Source organism: Parambassis ranga, chromosome 12 (assembly GCF_900634625.1).
Source record: "Parambassis ranga chromosome 12, fParRan2.1, whole genome shotgun sequence".
NCBI classification, from domain to species: domain Eukaryota; kingdom Metazoa; phylum Chordata; class Actinopteri; family Ambassidae; genus Parambassis; species Parambassis ranga.
In genome coordinates, this window is record NC_041032.1 from 11,301,635 (window position 1) to 11,318,565 (window position 16,931).

Sequence of the window (16,931 nt, forward strand, 5' to 3'; positions counted from 1 at the left end):
ACCAATGTCTGCTTAAAAAATGACTAAAATAACTATAATAAACGGCAGCAGTGGCTCAGTGGTATAGCAGGGTTGTCCCGTAACCGGAAGGTTGGTGGTTCGATCTCAACTCCTCCCTAGTCACTGTTGTGTGTCCTTGGGCAAGACACTTTACCTGCATAGCCTCCAGTGTACTCACTGGTGTATGGTGCTCTTTGCTGGGCTCCCTTAAGCAATTTCCCCATTGTGGGACTAATAAAGGTTTCAATTATTATTATTATTATAAAAAAATACATTAAAAATAAACTTGGAACTAATAATAATACCATCAACCATCCCTAAAAATATTTGAGAAGTACATTTACATTTTATTTGGATCCTGTGGAGAGATTTATTACCTATCCTATCCGGCCACCAGGGGGCGCTCCAAATGTTTTGGCTTCACTGCTGAGGAGCTGTTGTGTCGTCCATCTTTACATACAGTCTATGGAAGAACCCAGACGGGAGAGACGCAGCGCAGCCGAGGGGAGGTGGAGTCTGACGGTGGGGAGGGAGAAGAAAGGGGAGAGGAGGAAAACGGGGAAAGGCAGATACAACCGAAGCAGGGGGAGGACGAGTATATGATTTACGCTTTAAAAGTTGAATTACATCAAATCTAAGTGCTGCTGCGAAGACGGATAAAACAAGATGATAACGCCTTACTTCCTAGAGAATTTCTGGGTAGGTGGTGCATTTTTATTCTCGGTGTTTACGCCGGTGCTATTCCTTATTATTCTCTTGCTGTGTTGCCTTCATATCATGTTCATGTCAGTCAGAAATTGCGTTTTATTCACATTGTAGAGGAAACGGTCTGGTTTTCAGGCTTAGCCCCGCTGCGGTTGTCGGTGTCCGTTGCAGCCGGCGTTGCTGGTCAGCAGCCTCGCCGCCATCGTTAATTTTCTCGGGCGATTATATTTTGCCACCCCGGGGTTTGGGCCTCTGCTGTGAACTCATCTAACATGAAACCTCATTGAGTCAACCCTTGCTTCTGTTAATTGGCTGCGTTAGGATTGCTTAGAATGTTTATGGTCAGTTCCGTGAATGCGATTGGACGACTCGCCTGTCAGTCATTGTTCCTGACCGTACGCGTCATTTTCTTCCGTAACAAAGTTTCAGTGAGAGGCCAGATGTTTAGCAAGTTAGAACAGCTTCAAAAACACGAATTCAGCCTCAGAGCACACAGGACTCGTATATCACCAGTACTATAGTGTGTGTATTAGTATTACATTAGTGTACAGTGCTGTCTGTGTGCTGCCTAAAGGTCATTTCTGTCCCGGTAATAATTTGACGTGGCTACGTTAAAGCAGGTTGAAGAGCTTTCTATATGGCTGATCCTGTCTTCACCTACATTAGCTTTCTGCTAAACACTGAAGCTACACATACAGTTTCATTAAAAACAGCCTACACTGTAACCCTATCAGAGCTATACTACTGTAAGCCAGCATCATATAAGCATTACAGCAAGTATTTAGTAACTAGGTAAGTAAATAGTTCTTTATTGAGTAGACCACTTTTTTTCAAGTTCAGTGAGAATCCTCAGGGATACATGAATTACTGATATGCTCATTATGTGTTAATGTGTGGCAGTTAGCTGTTACAGGTCTTAGTGGGATGTGCTTAGAAATAGATCACATTTATTGTTGCCAAAAGGTAAAATTTTAAATACAACAACTGACATGTTTCCAGCGAACCCCTCCAAAAGGTGATGCTCCCTTGCAGGGACACAGTTTTTGTTCTGGAAGACACTGAAACTTGCTACTTTTCTGTGGTTTCAGGAATTCACAATCCCTTAGCTGTTGGCGCATTACTAGCCCAGCTGGGTTTGCCACATTTTGGAGTCCCCCTGTAAACATTTGCAGTGTCACCTGATTTTCAGTGACTTTCCTTAGCCACCATACACAACTTCTTTTGTAGCCTGTCTGTTATTTCATCCCTGCCTGCCTCAAGATGCAAAAATATAGTTCAACATTTTAGCCTTACTTGACCTCAGTCCCAGGTGGACAAGGGGGGTAAGTTACCTAATGCTCATAAAGCTGATGAGCAGTAATTAAATAAATTAGACACCTCAGTGTTGTAAAGTAAAAACCGTTCTGTTTCTAAAAAGGCTTCATCATTTACTAAATGGAATGAAGTGAAGAGCAGAGACACTCCTGATTCTTCAATCTGCCCTTTGTCCCCTGCAGTGAGCCACAGAGATGGCAAAGATCAGCTGTGTGTTTAACATGCAGGTCACACATACACACATACTTGGCTTTCGGAGATGCATCCATTTCCCTTTTGCACTTGACTACAAATCATTACCACAAGCAGACACACAGTCCAACACAGTAGACTGTCAGATTTGTATGTTTTGCAATAACACATGCCCCTGTACATTCTTCGTCATTCTGTGGTGTTTTTTGATATTTTTTTCATTGTCTGTAATCTTGGCTTGAAACTCTGATGTAGACAATATCTCCCCTCAGCTGAATAAACAAGTTCTGTAAGAATTAGGGAAACCAGACATGGTGCTGCACAAAGTTGCAGTACTTGACTGGTCACTGGCTGCAACATTTCCGTTCTCTAGATTCATTTGCAGGCTTTGTCTCATTTCCCCTTTTCTGTGTAAAATGTGCAAAAGAAGGTGAGTGTTGCAGTCTGATGATAAAAGTGCTGCAGTATATTGTGGCGCAAGATGACATAAGTGCTAATGTGAAAGCAGTTTAATGTGCAGTCTGTTAGCCTCCCACATGTCATGGGAAAATAAGACACGGCATAATAAGCAAACAGTGATGATACAGCCAACAGTCCCAGGTTGGCCTTCGCCTCCCTGCTGTCTGTATTCGGTGTGTGGTCTAAAAGGTTCTCATATAATTCATGTTGTAGTTTCACACTTCAAGGTCAGACATTTGAAGAAATTTTGCAATAAGGCAAAATAAAAAAAAGGGAGAGGGACACTAGTGACGCATTTCCTTCAGCCTTTTTCTCAGCCTTAAATACACCAGCAGTCATACTGCTTTTCGAATTTAGAGGAAGGTCTAGCTGTCTATGTTGGCGTTGGCACTGAGTTGCAAAAGAACAATTGAGAATCATGGACATTTCTGAGCTGTTAAAAAACATATTCAGCCTTACTTGTAGTTACGCTTGAAAGAGATATCCTGGCTTAGGGTGGTTGTTCCTTTTTACTGCCTGTATCATAAACATAATCACACATCTGCAAGCTGGGTTTAGAAATGAGTGGTGCTATAGGCCAACCTGTTGGACAAAACCTTTTGGGATTTGTTCTGTAGTCACTCTAAGTAGTGGTCAAGTTCTTCTATATTTATGTTTTGACCACAAACAAAGCTCAGCCTTTGTGTACTTACCACATTCTACAGTGGCATGATGAGTTGTGATAGCTCAGCAAACCACTCCCAAAGCCTCCCTGGTCACATGGCTGGTGTCAGACACTGATGTCACTCATGCAGTACATGCAGTGTACCTGGTCTGTGTCTGCGCGTGTTTACAGTCTGCACAGGGAAAGAGTGTTTCTTCTTTTGTAGCTGTAACGTAAGCCCTCACCAGGAGAGTACTGTCATTTTTCTGTTTTCACCTGAACATTTACCTCATGCCACTTGAGACACTGTCAGTAGTTCTCTGTGGTTTACTGAGATGCTAATAAAAATTGCCAGACCAAAGCTTTCCATAACCTTTTGATATCTATTCACAGCTATTGCACTGCCATTGCAGTGGCTACATTTCCTTGCAGTTTAGGTTAAGTAGGTTGTCTTTAAAGTACTTTCCTGCCTCCACAACAGTGTCCTAGTTTGTTATAAACTCTCTGTAATGATTTTTTTAGCATACACCCAAAGCACACATTTCTGATTTCTGAAATATTTTATTACTCTGAAATCACGTCAAACCCTTCATTGACTCCAAATGTAGTTTCCTTTTGTTGTCAGGAGCAGCAGTGTAATACTGAGCTGCACAGGTCTGTTTCCATGTCATGGTTTACATTACTGCCTGTCAGGCAATAAACACTTGATTTCCCACACACAGGATATTGAAACTTATTGTACTTGAACAGAGAGAGAGAGAGAGAGAGTGAATTCCTGCCCTGCTCTGCCTGGCAGATGTTACATGATAAAATGCAGCGCTGTGGTTTTCTTTATCTCTCATTTAAGGTGGTATTTCAGATTAAGCATGGCAGTTTTTTGTGTTGCTTTACTCTGTTCAAAGGAGTGTTAAAGCAGCATGTCATTAAATGGTACCACTCCTCTGCTCATTGAATTTTTCTTATTAGCTTAGGAGTCCGTGTGCTGTGTACCTTGACGTAAGACCAGAGTTTCCTCTGCAGCTAATGATTTTTTTATTCATTATTGATTAACTTCTCTTCATTTCCTTAGTTTTCTCAGCAGACTCCTGTCATACACATATTTACTCCACCATTGTAGTGTACTTATCCACCACTGACCTTCACACACCTTGGAAATCACAAATACTCCAAGAGGTTTCAAACTAATTCGCACTTGACTATTTGTCCACTATTGCAACAGCAGCTCTAATGTTAGTATGTTGTTGATGTAGAAGCTGCTAGAAATTATTTTACCTTAGTGTGATGCACATGCTGACTGTATTTGTATTTAATTATTTCATGTTCATGGTATCAGTAAACTGTCAAACACAGGTTTATAGTAATTTCTCAGTGCCTGAGATGCTGCCTTCCTATTGCTGCTTAACAGTTGTCAAAAATTCAGTGTGGTTCATTGCCAACAAAAGTAAACAGGGATTAGTGGTTGAACAGTGATCAGGACAGATGTCACAGAATCAAGATACTTCTCCAGTTAATCCTTTGTTTGCAAAATAATTCTAACTTTCCATGAACCCTCTGCAGTTCAAGGACCTTTTTTTAAAAAGAGCTGCTCTCTTTCTAAACCCCTTTATATAACCTGAGGTTGAAGTTTACTGCTGCTGTATATTAAATTCCTGGTTAAGTGAGATTGCTGTTTTATCTGTTAGTGAGACCATTTTTCCAAGTAAAAGCTATAGTGATGTAAGCTGCCTGGTTACAGGTCGGCCTGGAGCATACAAAGACTTACAAGAGCAGACATAATCCAGAATGTAACTGGTAATATTGGCACGAGTTTCATATTGGACAGCTGTTTACTCTCTTTCTGTATTATGAATTATGAATAAGGAAGCTGTATGTGCTGTTGGTCGAACAAACAGTGTGCTACATTCTCACCATCCTTTTTTGAGTTAAGCAGTTTGAATTTCACAATGTGTGGTTTGAATATTAAGCACTCAGTACGATGGCTTTCATCAATGAGTCTCCAGACGACATTGAGGAACTGTGCAGCGCTCTTGTGTCCCCTCTGCTGCTTATGTTACTAAAAAGTTCTTCATCATAAGACAGATTTCACATTTATTCAGGTTGGTGTCTTTGGGTTTATGGGTGTAGCTTTTGTAAGGTTGTCACAATCAAGTTGTAAGTTGTGAAATGTCCAAACCGCCCTTAGCTGTTTCCTCCGTTTGTTTTTATTTTTTCTTTTGTATTCATTGATATCACATTCCACATGAACATAGTTGTAGCACAGAATGGACTTTCTTCCTGTTGCTGTTCTGCTCTGTGTGTTTTCACTTACTTTGGTCACTTCCCTGTTGTGTAGACTGATAGGCAAGTTGTCAATGTGTTTCTGACTTTGTATTTGTTGTAGCTCAGTGCCTCATTATTTTACCACCTTGACATTTAATATGCAGTAATTTGTATTTCATGCTGTCTGCTCTCTGCAGGGTAAAGCTACTTTTTAACTGGTTGTCTTATTACAACAGGAAGCACATCTCAGTGGTCTGATCACTGGGGTTAAATGTAGGCCAGTAGGCTGCAACCTCGAGAAATGCTTTTTCATTTTATGACTTTGCTCTGTCAATATCATGCTATATTAGGAAGCAGTATTAAGCTTTTTGACACCAGCGTCCTGAACTTTCATCTTTGTCAGTTTTGAAAAACAAGGCTTCCGTTGAGCTGCTTTAACATTTTTGTCTGTAGACCAAGTTGCTGACATTGGATTGCTCCAGGAACCGCAGGAACTAGGAAATATCTGTGACAAGTAGAGGTGAAACAAAGTTGGCTTACAGAATAGAGTATTGAGGATGAACTGCCATGAACAGCTGTGTGCGTGTGTCTATGTTTTAGTGAAAGTTATGAGTTATCAGCTACAGGATTTATCTTTATGTCTTTATGTGACTTTTAACAAAAGGGCACGTCCTAGCTTCAAGCTACAGTTATTGTTGTTTCCTACATTTATACAGCCTAATGGTGGGTGATAAGGAAGTAATGAGTTTCATTTCTTTATGTTCTCAGAAGTGACATGATGGAGGCTAGTAAAATAAAGCTGTGTCAGTAATAATACATTATAAAAGTTTAGGACAGTTATTGTAGTTCAAGATTTAGTCCCATGATTCTATTTTATTTATTGATAAATTCTGCTCCCCTATAGTTGGGCCAAGTTACCAGCCAAAAAATTTCCTACAAGAATCCGCTATAGACATTTCTTTATAATGGCCAGAAGAGGGTGACTGTTAGTCAGATATGTGTTAAAGCCTATGAGAAAAACAGTAACAGCTTATAATTACTATTGTAAAGTCTCCTTCAACAAACCGATGCTCAAAAGACTTTTGCTTTTAGGATTTTCTGCTTCTCTGTTTTTGTCCATCCTGAGTTCTTAAGCCAAGCAGAACAAAAATATATACGGTATGTGTTATTTGCAGTGATTATATTGTAATATTATATTACAATATAATAATGTTTTATTAGCAAACTTTGTATTAAAGTCTAACATTTTCTTACAATATGAATTATTCAATGGTGGATTTGCATTTTTAAAGCATTGGTGCAACTTGACACTGTAACCCAATGGCATGGTTACAACAACAGACAACTTGGCTATCTCCTACATTAGACTTTCTTGCATTACGACAGTCTCCTGCTATTTTACACTTTCCTAAAACCTCTATCATGGCTATCAAGATAAGTATGATTGACCAGAGGCTGCTGCAAATGCAGTTGGAAGCTATGCAGGCAATGAGAATTCTGCTGCTGGAAAAAGCCTTCACGGTAATGCAGGATCAATAACCCAGGACTTGGTAATGTAGGATGTTGAACTTGGTGTGTGCTTTTCTGCTGACTAATCTTTGTTTGTGTGGATTTGTTTCTCACACACAGGGGGAAAAAAATAATGGCTTCGATGTGCTCTACCATAACATGAAGCATGGCCAAATATCCACCAAGGAGCTGACAGACTTCATCAGAGAAAGGTAAGACATAAAGTTAGCTTTATTGTGACGAGGGATGAGCTAAACATTTAACACATTAAAATTTAACTGGTTATACAGCGTGCAGTTTTTCTATACACAGTCTTTCCTTCCTTGTGGTTGTCTTGGTATTTAAATGTGTGTCCAAGTCAACACCTGCTGTGTCACTTCCTTGAATTGTGCTTATAACAACACCCAGATTCTGGGTGCTACCAAGATCCACTCTGAATCTGGCTGTTTGCTTCATCTGCACATTGTAAATATTAAGCAAACTCAACTTCTTTGTCGAATAAGCTTATCCCTGAGCTTCCCTGTAACCTGTCATTATGTCACACACCATCTGTGTCTGTAGCTTGATAATACCTTAATAACAGCTTCTTTTCAAATCCTTCCCACTCCCATAAAGATTAGCTTCTGTGTGTGACAGGTGTGTTTATAACCTGCCACATGATAGATGGTTTACCACTGGAATTTAGCAGTGGATTCCACTGTCCGCCTAACTGTGAAGAATGCACTCAGTCACTGAAACACTTAACTGCACTGTTTAGGATTTGGAAATGAACTATGTTTATAATTACTTATGTTAATAGTTTTGCCAGCTTCCATGTTTAATTGTTTTTTTTTTTTTACTTCAGACTTGAATGTGAATGTGGTTTCTCTTTTTCTTAAACTGCTCTATGGCTCCCTCTAGTGGGTAAATGATGCACAGCTTTGCCATGTGTTTTTGATCATTGAATCATGGTAGGATAAAACAGTACACAATTTAAAAAACAGGCCACATTTACAGTACAGTACTTGTTGTAAAATATGGCCATAATACATATACAAATATGTAACAGGTTTTTTGTTTTGCCCAACAGTCAATTTACAGGTTAACTTCTACTTTCCTATGTCCTTGTTTAGAAGGGCAAAGGTTATTTTAGGTTTTGTTATAATGCTAGCCCTCGGGCAGTATTCAGAACATGATAAAGTAAAAAACTAAACTTGCATTCTGGCTCACACAAAGATGTAGAGGTAGAAGTGCAGCTTATAATGCATCTCTAGCCTGTGTGAGTCCTCTGTGTGTGGGATATTTGTGTGTACCTCTATGTGTGTTTGCCTGTGTTGGATGTGTACGTTCACACACGTTCACCCTGCATCCCCCTGGCTGACCTTGTTCCTGTGTCATGACTGCAGAGAGCAGGAGGCCGGTTAAATGAGACATGCATAATTCAGGCTTTCACTACAACAGTGTGGCAGTTTGTTTTCTGTCTTTTATACTGTGGTGCAGAATAACAGGATTAAATAGGAAATTGTGAGAAGCATGGGAATTTAAATATTAACTTTCAGTCTCTTTCATCTTCAGCATGAGGTTTATGAAGAAATCACAAGCCAAGCCACATATATTTGCCCACACAGAGTGCATATGGTCAAACATTTATGTTGAAAACTCGTAAGTGAGTGTTTTTGGCAGCAATCCCTTTTGCCCATTTGAGCCACAGCACAATTGCAAATAACTTTATTATGCTGACATTTTGATATTTAAAATATTGTCTTGATGCAATTATCTCAACTCAGGGTTACTTGACACTTCATTTTTAGTAATTTAAAATGACATAACATGTAATCAATGTGGTAAAAACTCTCTTTTAGGAGTACAATTGAAGAGGCCTATGCCCGCTCAATGACCAAACTTGCCAAGTCTGCTGGCAACTTTTCCCAGCTTGGGTGAGTACAAATATCTTATTAGCTTTTAACCAGGAAGAAACCCCCAGAATTAAACAATGTGAGTATTTAGTATTTACGTTTTTTTTTCTCTCCAGAACTTTTGCTCCAGTGTGGGATGTGTTCAAGACCTCAACTGAGAAGTTGGCCAGTTGTCACATGGAGCTGGTGAGGAAACTACAGGAATTAATAAAAGAGGTTCAGAAGTACATGGAGGAGCAGGCCAAAGCACACAAAAAGGTAAGGAGGTGTGGACACTAAAGAAACTGAGGCAAGAACATTCGGGCTGTGGGAATTGTTAGTGCTGCTGATGATCTTGTGTTGCCCCTAGAGTCCAACGTGTAGAGACTAGATTGTGTACCAGTGTTTCATCTTGCAAAACTTGGCTTGTATTTTTATTCTACCAAGCATTTTTTTACACCTCACTCTCCTCTCTACCCTTACTTGGTGAGACACACTATCAACTCATATCTCATGCATGAAGCCACAGAACACAAAGTAAAATAGGAGCTTAGAATTAGTGGAGTTGTGTTTGTGCTAGCAGCATGACAAAAAGGCTGCCTGGTCTTCTCTGTGTCACATCCTCATACTTATTGTGTTTTCTTTTTTATGTTTCTCAGCTAACTTGCTGATAAAATGCCAACTTCATTTAAGATGTGTTTTTTTAGAAACCCTAACACAATTATCCTTCTACCTACATCTACATGTTTAGCCCATCAGTCGTGGAGCTTAGATGTTTGATATCTATTTTTTACCCATAACAGAAATGCCAGAAAAAACATTCTACATTATCACTCAGACTTTAATTGCACTTGCATGTAATGAGAGCCGCAGAACTCTTTTATTTCTATAGCTTTATTTAATTATAAGCCATTACCCTTTAATTATAACTCTCCTTTTTCTTGTTTAACTATTGAAGTTAATATGAATAGCTATAAAACTGTGTTTAGATCTAATGCAAAGTTGTATACGTTTTAATAGCTACATATAGCTTTAATTGCTTCCTGCTGTACTGTGCATACATTCATAAGTAGTCTTTATTAAACAGAGCAGCTGTACTTTACAAGAGCCACAAAGAACCTTTGTCTGCATTGCAATTCTATCTGTTATTTCTTGTCAGCCTCGCATGATAAACAAGGCTATTCCAGGTTGTTCCAAGTATTGACTGTTTATTATGCTGAGGGCAAGATTAGTGTAATGGGTGACTCTTGCACATGTTAGCGTAGTTATTGAACAAAATGTGTGGGTCTGTTTTTTTTTTTTAAGACAAAAGAGGAAGTGGCGTCCACTCTGGAGGCTGTCCAGAACATTCAGTCCATCTCTCAGGCTCTGCAGAAGTCCAAGGAGATCTACAATGCCAAAACTGTGGAGCAGGAGCGCCTCCGCAAAGAGGGGGCCACCCAGAGAGATGTGGACAAGGTGGGAGGTCACACATGCACATACACGCACCCTCATAATCATATTATGGTAATAAGGCATGATGAAGTGCCCTAATGCTTCAGTCTATCCAGTAACTTTAACCCCAAAGCTTGTTAAGTGAGAGTTTTTGTGTACAGTATACAAAGTCATGATAGCCCTATCTTTTTGTTTATGCTTTGCAGGCTGGAGTCAAAGCAAAAAAAGCCACAGAGAGCTATAAATCCTATGTGGAGAAATATGCTACAGCGAAGTCAGAGTTTGAACAGAAGATGGCAGAAACTGCACAGGTATGGTGATTTTTCCTTGAGTGCTGTAATAAAATATGTTGCTCATAAACTCTGTCTATTGTCTATCTCTGTAGTATGTGTAATCTGTCAGCTCTGTGTGTGCCTGCTCCACGTTTCATGCCCCGTATCATCTCCAGATTGTGTTTTTTCCTGTTTAACGGAATCGTCGCAGAGAGCCCTGATTGGATCCATCTGAAGGACTGATTAGATAAACTCCAAATTAAAATCAGATCAACAGAATTTGGAGCCCATATCCTCCTGTACTGCAGCGTTTTTGTTTTCCCCCTCTAGAGAAAGTAGCGTAGCAGCTCGGCTTCCCCAGGATCACAGTCTACGGCTCATCTCCAATGCAGCATATGTGGACCTATCTTATAAACACTCCACACATGTGTGCTTTCTTACGTCACTACGTGTGTGTTCTCTTTGTCTGACCGTTCGGTGGGAGTGTCTGTAAGCGTATGCAAGCTGTTATCCTGCTAACAGACTAACGACTGATTTATGTGCTTGTCTCTACAGTGTAGATGCAGAAGTGAAAGGGCTCTTTATCTCAGTGTTTTTTGTGGTTAGGAAGGTTCATCCTCCTCTCTATACACACTGTGATGATTATTTATTTTATTCATGGTTTACCCTCAAAATCCTGGAGTCAGACAAATGGAAGTAAATGCCAACATTGTGATCTACAACATACTATACTTAAAGCCAGTCAGTGTATCTCATGACCAGACAAGTGACTGTTGTGAGATAACCCTGTTTTGAGAGCCATAGACCACCCAAACACAGACACACACATACATAGGAAAGTCATGGCCCTTGTTTTATGTCTGTTTAATCACACAGACACCATAATGTCAATTTGTTGGCATGCAGTTAGCTTTTTATTTCGGCTTTGTTGCATTGCCCTGCCATAACCATCATCTCTCCTGTGTCACAGAAATTCCAGGACATCGAAGAAAATCACATCCTCCACATGAAGGAGATCATTCAGTCATACTCACAGTCTGTGGATGAAACAAACATTCAGATAGGAGAGGTGAGTGTGTGCACATACGTGCTCTCAAACATTCCTGTGGGTGGAGTAGGTGTCTCGTTGACGTGAGGCTCTGCTCATTGGGTTCACTCTGTGTCATATCAATTAGTGTTGTCTTTGATCTCACTAATCATTTAACTGAGAAGCAGGAAATGGTCTATTCATCCTTTTATGCCAAGCAATTAAAAACCGATCAAAACTCGCTCTCAGCCTATCGAAAGCACCTCCAGAAGTACAGACAATTGCCAAATACTAAACTGATAGTTAAAAGTACAGCAGAGACCTCTTTGTTTCAGGAAAAAGTATGTTTAGAAGAAGAAAATGGCAACTGTGGAGCCTTTCAAACATTATTCAGAACTGTATCAATCAGTACTCGATGTTAACCAGAGATTTCTTTTCATTTATTTATCTAGCAATCATACTTATTGGTGCCATGCAGATAAACTGAAGACTAACTTCAGTCTGCTGTGCTGTTTTCATTAATCTCTGGCTGAGATAGTACACTTGCTGTCTGTAGAGGGCAACACTGCTCCACTAAGAGAATCTCAGTCCAGCCTGCAGCTCATGCGGCAAGTTGGAAAGAATACAGAGCGACAGGCTACCGCAGGTCATTCAGCCCCAGTTCCTGCTTCTGAGCAGGAGATGTGCAGTGCTGCTGCCTGTTGCTGAATCAAATTGAAACACTGACGGTGGACAGGTGGTCTGTCTTTCCAAACTAAAAAAAGCAGACTAAGATATTCTGACTCTCCAGATCAGATCATTGTGGACATTAGGATTACACTTATCTCATGGGTTGTGAAACAGGAAGCAAGGAGGGTGCAGTTTTAAGTCTGCTTCAACACTGTGCTTAGTCACCCAACCCAGAGGCAGCCAAGCTGACAACCAAACACACACAGACAGAGACATACATGGACATATTTTTTATACCTTTATTTAAACAGGAGATCATCAGAGCATCCTGGACAGCAGCACAATTAACAATATCTTGTTTCTAATTTATTACACCAAGTTAGACATGCACACACATGCTGATAAACCCAGAAAGATAGAGACATACAACAAAATATATAGGTGTTTGAGCCATCTTTTTTTTAAGGGGCATGAAGTAATCGTGTTTGTCTTAAAAATATAGTGAGACAGCTTTGAGCCAGTATTAGCTCAGTGTGCATGAAAGATTAGTGGGTTAGAAAGCAAGCAAAAGAAGGAAAATGCCTTATAAAGGGATGTTATTTCATGTCTGAGTTCAAGGAAGTGCAATGTGTTGTTTACAGTGCAGAGAGAGCTTTAAACTCGCATAAGGGCAGGTGTGTCTGTCAGTATGCGTGCTGTGTTTGTTTTTGTAAGTGAGCATTTGTGTGTGAGCAAGGATACCTTGAAGGCAGATGCATGTTTCGAGCATGTGGGCAAGAGCCTCAGTGGGCCATGGTTTGTTTGTTGTGTGTGTGTGTGCGTGTGTGTATATGAGTGTAAAAGAGAGAGAGAGAGACAGAGAGTGGGCTAGGCAGGTTGATGACATTAGCGGCCTCCATCATGGCAGCAGCACCTGACAGATTGCGTGTGCTGCACTGGGCTGCACTGAGCATACTTCCTCACTGTGGCAACCTCCCTGCTGCCCCCCCCCCCCCCCCCCCCCCCCCCCCAACATCCTCTCCTACCAGGGCACAGAAGGCTAATGCACTCCACCTCGCCACAGGGGCCCGGGGGGCAGACACATATGTGTGTGTATGCGTGTTTGTTTGATGGTGGAGCCACTATGCTTACAGTATCACGCACATCTAAATGGTTTGTTGAGATGGCACAGTCAACCCCTGTTCTTTATCATCATGCCTATACACTGCACCACTTTGACTTCCCCCTCACTACACGAGTGCACATGCACATCTAAAACAAACAAGCAAACCAACACTATCCTTCCTCTAATACTGCCCAAAGGGGATCAGCAGTCATCAGTGCCAGTAACAATGATGCAGTGTGACACAAAAAGATGACAGTGAAGTACAGTATGTCTCCACACGCCAAATAAACAAAACAAACACTATAAATACCAACTGAAGGCAACCCTTAAGAGAACAGCAAACTGTCTCCCTTCCTGTACATCAGAAAACCAATCACACCAACTAAACTGGAGACTCTTGTCCCCATTTCTGATATGAAAGCTATAAAAGTCAAAAGTCACATGCACTTCTCAACCTGCATTTTTCCTAATTGGTTGTAGATGTCTACGTACTGTATTTAGTCTCATCAGTTATGCAGAAATAACAGCACATAAAGTCAATTAAATTCAATTAAATTCTATTGTACAAAAAAGTTAATAAAAATACAGAAGAAAATTAAAATAAGATGAAAATAGAGTTTACTTGCTACTCTTTGTCATTGTTGGGCTGAAAGTTCACTTTGTTTTCAGAGTGAACACGCAAGCACGTATGTCCTGACCAAGTACAACCTCCACTACCTCAACCTCATCCACCTATGGTGTTTATGGCCTAGGTCACAGTTCTCATCCTACTAATATTTGGCTTTGATATCACAGGGACACTTCACTCCATATATGGCACCGCTGGATGTAAGGAGGACTTGTGCAAAAGTTTAAGATGAGTGTCTCAGCTGAACAAGCCTTGAATGAACACCGTACCTTAGCAATGATTTGAGAAATTTGTCTCCATTTTGGCACATAAGGACTACACCCTAACTACACCCTGGCCAAAAATTATTATTATTTTTCCTACAGCCATGGCCTAGAGATAAAAAATACAATTGTCTGCACCTATAAGAACAAAATAAACTGAAAAAAATTGCAGTTTGTTTAGTGACCTCCTTATCAATAACTGTCAGTCTTCACCCCCTAAATGAATCCAATTACAGAAATATCTTCTGTGCTCACTTTAACAAGTTTTGACAAAAGTTAACTGGTAAATTGTTTTTTTAGGTGCACAATGAATTTGTGAGGAACATTGAGAACACATCGGTGGAGAGCTTAATACAGAAATTGGCCGAGAGCAAAGGAACAGGCAAGGAGAGACCAGGTAAGCCACCAGAGTTTTATAGGTTATGTTCTGATAATTAATAATTGTGAGCGTCTGTGGTGTGTGTTAACAAATTGCAAGCTAGGTGTCCAGGCCTTATAAGCCTGAGCTCGCCTTGTGGGGAGGGGAGGGGTGCATAGAGAGGGGCAATTAGAAGTAAGAGAGGGCCATCAGAGTCAATCATAGTAATCTGCTGTAAAGGTAGGCAGGCTTGGCATTCCAGTAAGCATGTGACACACAGGGGGCTTTGCTGTGCTCACAGACTAAGCAGGCATAACCAACTTTTCAGGAGGTCAGAGCTCAACAATGATTCTTGTGTAAACTTTGCCATGCCACAATAATCAAGGGAATACTCCTCAGACTCAACCCTTACACCTCCCTCTCCGTCACACACACACTCACAGCTCATTTAATGATAGTTATAGCATCACTTTTCTGCTATTAACTGTTAGTATATTCGATGCTATCCAATGCATGCGAACAGTTTAAAACCTTATTGCAAATATTACTTCACTTGTGCTACATTACATCAGGCCACAGGCACATAGAGTTCACCTCTGCTGTGTTTGTGTGTAAACAAACGGTGACCCCTGTGTCCAGACGCTGCACCCAAGAAGTGGTGGCCTTCATTTGTTTGGACAGCAAAATTAATTGAGGCTGAAAAAACGGTCAGAAAATTCCTCTTGTATCAAGCTGTTCATTAGAGATTGCGCAGCAGCCCCGGCCCTGTCAGAAAAATAACCTGTCTGTCCCCTGATGAAATAGCTGAACGGATGGCCAGTCCGGGGCCTTTAGAGAGAGAGAGGTTGAATAAACTTTCTATTGCGGAAACAATCTCAAAGTGACACGCTGCGAGGCAGGGGGGTTCGGAGTGTTCAACGATATCCAGCTGAGCTGTCAACTGGCAGTGGGCCAGACACGCAAACCCCCTCCACTGCTCTCCAACTCCCAGTGCCATGTGAAGCATATGCAATTTAAAAAACCATTCTCTGCTCATGCGTGACTGCATGCTTCCCTCACAGAGAGCAGAAAGAAAAGAAACATCTTCCCCTGTATAAACAAAGTCGTCTGTCTGTTTAGGAGATGTTTAAACAGTTCCTAATGCCTGTCCAGATTTAGGTAATATTCATGTGTCTGGTTTTCGAACTTTTTTGCAGTTGGTGTGCATAAATATTGTCAGATGCACTTGCAGGGTGCTAGCGGCAAATAGTTCCTGCTCTGCCTGGGTCTTACGTAGATTCCTGTAGCATTTGTTAAACATCCCAGAGCTCAAGTAAAGAACCCAGTGTGTCATTTTCCAGTAATTTTCCCTTGTCTGGGACACCTTTAACTACTTTTGTTTGACATTAGCTTATTGAAAGGTGATGTCATTTGACTTAATGATGAGTTTCCTCCTTAGGAAGAAATACACTTATTTACACATATATTTTCACCTGTTTTAAGTCCTTATAGTGACTAAAGATGGTACATGACAATCATAGTGTATGTGTGCGTCACTTCCTGTCATGACTAAAAGTTCTTGAATGAGCCCATTTAATTTTGATTGGCATGAAACTCTTTAGCACGCTAGAACAAGACAGTCATTCGTGCTGCCGTTGTGTATTTGCCAGCAGTGAAAGAGGCCTGATATTGCACAGTAGAGTAGATTGGTCATTGGTGTACTTTATCCACTTCACTTGGCGTGATGCATGCCTCTCGTGACTCGCCGCTTCCCTGCGCTTCACTCGGCATTGCACACGCCAAACAATGCGTCAATTCTGCTCACGACTGGCATCCTCTGGGGAGGCTTCATTGGGCCACTGCTACTGTATACGTTTTGAGTTAAAATATCATTAGCTTTGTTGTTTTCAGGTCAAGGCATGTTAGTGTATCAGAAATATTGCCAGAGGGTCCTACCCCATCTCTCTTTTATGTCTCTCGCTTTAGCTCATCTCCAAGCTGGTTAGCGTTCTAGTTATACTGTGCCCAATATCTGCTGTGATCACACAGACTGCATGTCTTTCAAGTCACACATTTTAGGATAAAATAGTTCTAGTCGCATATATGTTGAAAAAAAATGTTTTTATATTTATAAATAAATGTGTATTAAGGTCTTCTGGGGCATCATCATTCTAATACATGAAAACTACACACACGCAGACACGACCAGCAGAATCTGCTGGATTTGTCTGATAGACACCT

At 40.7% G+C, this 16,931-nt stretch overlaps 1 protein-coding gene across 7 annotated transcripts in view; it reads left to right on the top strand.

The window, feature by feature from the left end:
- Positions 1-520: 520 nt before the first annotated feature.
- fcho2 (FCH and mu domain containing endocytic adaptor 2) overlaps positions 521-16,931 on the top strand; it is a 30,121-nt gene continuing 13,710 nt past the window's right edge. For 2 of the 7 annotated variants that reach the window (XM_028417520.1, XM_028417521.1), the window contains exons 1-8: positions 521-699; positions 7,202-7,293; positions 8,923-8,997; positions 9,093-9,234; positions 10,261-10,413; positions 10,596-10,700; positions 11,632-11,730; positions 14,654-14,750. In XM_028417520.1, the coding sequence (XP_028273321.1) occupies positions 667-699; positions 7,202-7,293; positions 8,923-8,997; positions 9,093-9,234; positions 10,261-10,413; positions 10,596-10,700; positions 11,632-11,730; positions 14,654-14,750 (796 nt within the window). In that variant the 5' untranslated portion in view covers positions 521-666. The remainder of the gene's footprint in view (positions 700-7,201; positions 7,294-8,922; positions 8,998-9,092; positions 9,235-10,260; positions 10,414-10,595; positions 10,701-11,631; positions 11,731-14,653; positions 14,751-16,931) is intronic. The other 5 variants (XM_028417519.1, XM_028417523.1, XM_028417522.1 and 2 more) reach the window with 4 other exon arrangements.